General features: G+C 42.1%; 1 protein-coding gene across 1 annotated transcript in view; it reads left to right on the forward strand.

The window, feature by feature from the left end:
- The window catches only part of SLC9A4 (solute carrier family 9 member A4), a 29,622-nt gene extending 24,300 nt beyond the window's left edge, over window positions 1–5,322 (forward strand). Inside the window, exons 10-12 of the mRNA XM_058800092.1 lie at window positions 1,437–1,568; window positions 2,284–2,371; window positions 5,024–5,322. Of these exons, the coding sequence (XP_058656075.1) occupies window positions 1,437–1,568; window positions 2,284–2,371; window positions 5,024–5,322 (519 nt within the window). The remainder of the gene's footprint in view (window positions 1–1,436; window positions 1,569–2,283; window positions 2,372–5,023) is intronic.
- The last annotated feature ends 1,935 nt before the right edge of the window (window positions 5,323–7,257 follow it).

Below are 7,257 nucleotides of genomic sequence, written 5' to 3' on the forward strand. Positions count from 1 at the left end.
TCAGGCTTCCCTCGCCGCCGGGCTGTGAAACTGCGAAACTGAAACTGCGCTGCGGGGGCGGGCGCGCAAACGCCGCGCAGTCCCGCGTGTTGGGAGCGGCATTTACCGTACCGCAGGAGAAAAAAAATGAGGAAAAAAAATTTCCACGTCCTCCAAGCTTCATTTGACACATTTAGGTGGTTTGTTTCCCTGTAGAAGTGGTGTGGTAATACCTCAGTGGGGATTTGTTTTGTAGAAATTTGGAGTGACCCTGATGCAGCCCAGGGTATGGTATCTGCTTAATCCGGTCTCGGGCACTGAATAGACAATTGAGAGCTCGCCCACAGCAATGAGTGGGAGAGAATACATTACAGTAACCTTGAAATTATGCCGATAAACAAGGCTAACTCATGTAACACACGTGTACTAGAAAATGCTAGGGCCTGCTCATTTAAATGTGGCATTATTAATATGTTATTCATTCCTAACATTGTTTGACTTGCCATGCCTAATTATCCTTATGATATTAATTTCTTATCTTACCAGCAACAATTTGCATATATAGTTATCTCTTAGCTTACTGAAATGAACTCTCTCTCTTCAAAATCAATTACAGTAATGACTATTTGTGCTAGTCATTTCCTATGTAGTATTAAGAATGGTGTGCTTTTGGAAATGAAAGATTGGATGGAAAGTAATGCTGCTTCTAATACTCCTTTTCAGCTCTGAAAAGCTCTTGCTCCGCAGATCAATTTTACAAGGACCCTTGCGAATGAAACTGAGATTCTACTTTTTAAGAGGGATTATAAACTTAAGTGATTTTTTTCTCTTTAAGGCCAATAATTATTTCCTTCATTTCACTAGATGTAGATGATAAACTAAAAAGCTTGTCTTAAATGATGCTCCGTTTAAGGGTAATATAAATTGGAATTTTGTGCAAGTATGGAAAGGAAACTCAGTTGTGCATCTCATTCTGGAGATTCATTCTTTGTTCCTGAGTCCATCTGAATCTTGCTCCAGACTCAGTAATATTAGCACCAAAACTCAGAGCTGAGTTAACCAGTTATCTCTTTCTTGAGACCTGCCTCATATCTGTAGCTCCCAACTACACTTAAGGAGAGGAGAAAAGAGATGGCAAGGCAAGCCCAGAGATTATAGCAGCCTTCTTAGGAAGGTATATTTTATACACCTGCACTTTGAGCAGGTAAGAGTCTATCAAAAATGGCATCAAAACACAGCCCTTGAGGTCTGACACACACAGCTGTGTTCATCTTCCTCCCGTCTTGCTCTGCAGCAGTGAGATTTGTGCGTGGCTGCCTTTTGCCGTGTGATACCAAAGCGATCTGTGTTGGGTCAGTGACCGAGCTGAGGCAGATGTCCCCTTGGCCCTGTGATTGATCAGACTGATCAACATTGCAAATGCATTGAAAATGAGCTGGCTGCATCTTTTGTTTCAGGCACCAGCATACAACAGGCACAATCTTCCTACTGAGACAAGTGAGAAACAAGTGCAAGAAATCCTCATCCGTCGGGAACACAGCCTGAGGCAAAGTTGCAGGAAGGGAAACAGCTTGCCTTGGGGTAGACCGGTACCTGTTATCCATCTACTGTTTATGTAAAAATGCCTCTGCTTCTCTGTAAATATGGAAAGACACTAGTTTTAATGTGCCCTTCACTGCATTAAAATGGGTCTTTTCCCGATGTGCTCATGCAGCACTTACAAAGAGCGAGCTTCACTTAGCACGGGAGCAGTGAAGTTTTCATGTCCCATCTCTATACATTGGTCAGAAATCAGCTACTCTGGCTGTGTGTAGTAAAATAATGTAACTTGCATTGATTTTGCATGTGCAAAGTATAGTGTAATCAAAAAAGGCTTGATGCAAAGCCTCTGGCACGTTGATGATTTTGGTTCTCAATCAGTAAGAGATTTGTTTGACTAAAGGGAGGCATTGAACAGCACAGACATTTATAGCTGAGATAATCATGGTTAAGGAAGAGAAATAAGTTCTTGTTGGATGGATTAGTTGTATTTGAATTTTTCACCTGAAACAAGAAGGGTGAATCTTAGAAGAACATGATTTTCTCTGGTGACAGTAAAAACCCCTTTGGCTGTTATATCAGACAGACATTCTCACTGGAGCTGATGTGAGTTCAGCCTTCCAAACCAAGCATTGGTCTTATTCATGCCTATCAAAATTTGGCTTTAAAGGTGCAGCATATTGCCATAACTCTTTACTGTTTCACCAAGTAAGTGCCCAGTGGATCCAATCACAGGCACTGGACACACTTCTGTCTCCTGAACAGGTTAAGACCACGGAAATACGCTACCTCTCCTTGCCTCAGGGTCCACGCCAGCCCACCAGAAGAAAAGCCAGGCATGTTACTTTTACAGGTAATGGAAGTGCTTTACTCTGTATCCTACTCCAGTAGCAAAAGAAACTTGGCCAGTTTTTTGGTGGATTTAACAGTACTACGTGCACAGTCCCGTGGAAGCCTACAGTCTCTTTAAATGTACTGCACCCTTCTCTCCTTTCTGTTTTATCTATGTTGTTTATATGATCATTACTGCAGCAGTTTGTTTTGTTCCAGCACCTTCTGCTTTTCTCTTTTTCCCTCTTGGACAAATATTCCTGTGATCCCTGCAGTTCCACCTGGCTAAGCTCAAGAACGCAAATTAGCCATTCCCTGCAGCCCTACAGACAGAGCTGTATGCAAAATTATTATGAATTTCTGAACCTGTAGCCCAGTCCAGGTGAGACTGATGGAGCTCCATGCCCCAGGTCCTTCAGGTACCAAGACTGAGCAGGTATTCCCAACATGCAGCCCCACACCAAAATTCAATGCATGTGTACACACAGCCAGACACAGAGAGCAGCACAGACATGGCACAGGGCTCACACAAATGCAAACAGCACCAATGGCCGCATCCTTGTCCCCTCTCTGGCTGATGAGACTGATAGACTGTTAGTGAAAAATTATAAATACATGCATGCTATCTGAATCTTCAGTAGCTGGCCTGAGATACATGCTCTGCTCAGCACCTGGCCCTGGACCTTCCATCTGCACATTTGGTGGCACTTGGGCATGTGAGCCCCTGGGGACACAGCCCCCAGCAGCTGCTGTTACACAGACCTACACAATGGCACACAGAGACTTGGTCTTACACTCTCCCTTGTGTGTTGTAGGACCCTCCAGCAGCTGGCCTTGGGCAGCCAGTCTTCCCTGCCTAAAAGACCTAAAGTATTCCACACAGCAGTCTCAGACCTAAAAGCACTGCAGACACTTGCAAGGAACCAAATGCTGCTATAGGAGGTAGATGCATTATTTTAGTGGGGAGAGAGCTAAATCCGGAAGTAGTGAACGCAAGTACTTTTTTTTTTTTCTATTAGGCCTGAATTTAAGGCCTGCCTTGTAATCTATCAAAATAAAACATTTTTTGGCCCAGCCTCCGGCCCCACCTTAGGGCCATTGTGTGGCTTTAACACCACTTTAAGCATCTTCAGCAGGAAAAAAACACCCTAAAGTCTCTCATAAACTCTTGGGATGAGATAAATTGCTCTTGGAAACTAAGAAGAGAAGTACTCAGTATGTAGGGAATTAGAGTGACAACCTCATTCATGCACACATGCATTTTCAGAGATGAATGTCATCTCTTTTGTCTATGCCTGGAAGACCTTCTGGAAAAAAATCTTTCAGCAAGCTTGATTTAGGTCTTATATACAGCATGTGCAGAAATTTTAGTAAATCAAGCTCAGAAATACCTTAAATTGATCCTTAAGTCACCTACCAGCTCTTTCTGCCACTCATATAAATGAATTGTCCAGAGAGGTTCTTGTTGCCCAGACAAATTATGGACTCCCCATCCCTGAAGATGTTCATGAGCAAGTGGACGGGGCTGACCAGCCTGGTCTAGTGGAAGATTCCCTGTTCATGGAAGGGGGGCAGAAGTAAGGGATCTTAAAGGTCCCTTCCAACCCTAACCAGTCTATGATTTTATGAATTATTTCTTTGGCAGTATATATCATTCATACTTTTTATCAGTGATGCTCCCAAAGGGCTGACTAGAAGCCCTGGAAATCTGAGAAATCCTATCCTGCTTGGGATGTAGTATGTGCATGTGGCCTATGAGCAGCAGTGCTTCACTGTGCCAACTGTGAAAGAAACATTAGCTTAAAAGAATTTAATAGTTATGGATCTGCAATAATTTCTTAAATTTTAAAACTGTGACCACAGTCAATACATGTGTACTTTAAGTGTAGCAGGATTTGGACTTATTTTACTGTTCACAGTCTTTATATCCCAGATCCTCCTAGCTTAGATTGTTAGGAGTTGTTTCTTACATTAACTACTTTCCTGCTCTGTAGTTAGACTACAAGTCGCTTTAGGAAAGGGAAAATGTATGTTCTATAAACTCAGCAGGATGAGAATGCCAGTTACGGACCTCTTGCACGCAATTTTTTACAATGTACTTGTGGCAAAGCAAGCTGGTAGGAGCAGATTTGACACACCCAAAGAAATCAAAGCACCCCTGGTTTCAGATGAAACTGTTCATCTTGTTAGTCACAGGTCACTGGCAAACTTGATTTTTGATGGATCAGAATTTTCTCCTTTATCCCATTTTTGTTTTGTTTTGTGCTGTGGGTTTAAAAATGCTTTTTAACCATGGTACTAGGTAAAATTGTACTTGTGAAATTTTAGAAAAATTTAAATTACATAAAGGAAAACTCTTGCATTTCACTCTTGCCCTTCACCCTTGCAGTGAAGGCATTGGGCAGGTCTGTGAGACACCAAAAGGTGAATGTGCTTATATTCTGGGGTTTCAGAGCTGAGATGAGGTAAAGAAAATCTTTTAAACATCGACTTTGAGATGAAAATTAAAAATTAGGGCTATTTTTAGTTCTTGACTGCGTCCTTATTCTATAGTAATTATTTAAAATGTTTCAGTTCCCGGATATTGTATTTAATACCCTTTATCTCTCCTTTCCAATGGCATTTCTCTCTTCTCTTGTTTAAAGCAATGAATTATTTGTCTGTTTATCTTTAGATCAGCACAGGAGAGGCTCTGATGCTGCACTGCCATTGACATCGAGGTCCCAGCCCCGACCGCGGCCGCTGGAAGCACAGCAGCGCCAGGAGCTGATTCCAATGGCACACCTGGACAGACGAGCTGCTCCATCCAACCTGCCAGCTCGCAGAGGAAATTCAGTCAGGCCTCATCATTTCACCAGAGCACACAATCCAGCTCCAATGCCAAGGGCTCGCTTCACTGTCAGAGAGGTGGAGGAGTATGAGTCAGAAGAAGAGACAGAAACAATGGCACCAGCCAGGCCATTAGTTATATGAGGAGCAGAGATCATCAGTGTTTGCATCTCTAGGGCCCTTGTTGCACTGCTTCAAAAGAAATAACAAAGCTTTTATATGAACCAAACTATGATTTTCCTCTGGGGACCAGTGTGCTTGCTCTCGTATCGCTTTCAAGAGTTGTATTAAGGTACTTAGTGGCTCAGAGAAGACTCAAATTCTTATGGGCTAATATCAAGCTTTCTTTCCAACAAAACAGTCCAGGAAAGAGGAGAACATGATATTTGTAGGGGTTTGGATGTGGATTTAAACAGCAGTAGTTGGGTGCATGAAGTACTATGGGTGGAAGCTGACACTGCCTTTGTTTCATGCTATGGTCTGCATCCAGAAATATCTAAAGGCATCTCTGACATGTGAATGCACAGATTAATAACTTCAGCTTGCATAGAGCTTTTGATTTCAGATCAGAATCAGCTGCATTCCAGGAAAGAGTTAAAAGCAGAAAGGCATTTTTTAGGGCATGTAAATGTCACTGAAGATGCCTAAGCAAGACCTTAAGTCAAAAGGATTTTCAGTGAACATTTTAAGCACTTGGGAACCTCTTGGTAACTCAGGTTTTGGCACTGCAAAAGTGTGTAAAGTCATCTACTGCGATGATCCATGGCTCCAGATACTTAAATCAATTTCAATATGTAGGCTCTTCTCACTCACCTACAATTGTTTTGGATGAATAAAGGAGGTACAAATCCAGAGGAGTTTTCAGGCAGAAGTACTGTCAGGATTTTATTTGTAAGCATGGAATGGCAAGAACATACACAATATTTTTGTGATACAGCAAGCAGAAGGCTTCCTTGTAGAGTATCTAACTTCTCCATTCCCCACTCCCACCTTGTGTGCCCAAATGCATGCACCATTTTTCACACTACAGCTGGACCAGCAATGCAGATAGGAAGCAAGAAACTGGGATTAAAGGTAGAGGGAGCCTAATCCTGTAGCCTGCTGTCTAGCAGGAAAAAGAGGCCCTGTGTTTGCCTCACAGCTTTTTGTGGTGTCTTCCTATATCTTGTACAGAGAAGATTTTCTCCAAAAGAAAGCAGAAATAACCAGAGGGATGTGCACTACAGCACTTGGACTCCCCGCCTTTCTATGGAGCTCCCTTCCAAGTGGCTCTGTGTGCCCATGCTCCATTCTCAATGCTGGCTCTCCCTAGCAGAAGGAGAAGCAAGTGTGGTCTTTAGTCATTTTAGCTAAGTCCCAAACACCTAGTTTCTCTGAAAAAGTTCCTTTCTGTGGAATGGAAGCAGAATTGCCACTGTCTTCTGTGTCTTGGCACTGTAGTTGAGCTGGTTTTATCCAAGGGGATGAATCCAGCAGTCCATAAACCCACCCTTACATTTGCCCTGAAGTCAAATCTATGGTTAAGAAATGTACGAAGTTCAGTCACATTTTTGTCAATTTTCCTCCTGTTTCCTCCACTCAGACCTTGCTCAAGGTCTGTAAATGCTTCTCTAAGAGTCAGAGATAGTAGTGCTACTTGCATGTTTCTCTTTTTTGTATTGCTGTTATTGCATGTATGTCCTGGTCCATAAAAGAACTTATTTCTGTAACTTATGATTTCACATTTCTTACAAAGGCTTTCTGATTCAGGTAGAATATAAACTAATAAACTTGAAAAGCATTGCCAGAGGAAGAAAGCCCTACAAGCCCTTTTCCCCATTTTCTTGTGTTTGCATCTTTTATGCTTAGCAGGTTATAATGAATCATCTGTACTGAAATTGTACAAAGCTTTATGAAACTCGAGTTCTGTTTGTATTTCCTTATTGTGCCAGAGAAATTATATGACTTCCTTTTATAAAAACAGTGGTACATTATTGAAACAGGGTAGGATTTTTCTTCTGTACCGAAACTGAATTAGCAATGAAATACAGTTCTGTACCTGAAAATCAACAAATAAACCCAGCTCCACCAAAGGAGGAA

The sequence above is a fragment of the Ammospiza caudacuta genome, chromosome 2 (genome assembly GCF_027887145.1).
Source record: "Ammospiza caudacuta isolate bAmmCau1 chromosome 2, bAmmCau1.pri, whole genome shotgun sequence".
Lineage (NCBI taxonomy): Eukaryota > Metazoa > Chordata > Aves > Passeriformes > Passerellidae > Ammospiza > Ammospiza caudacuta.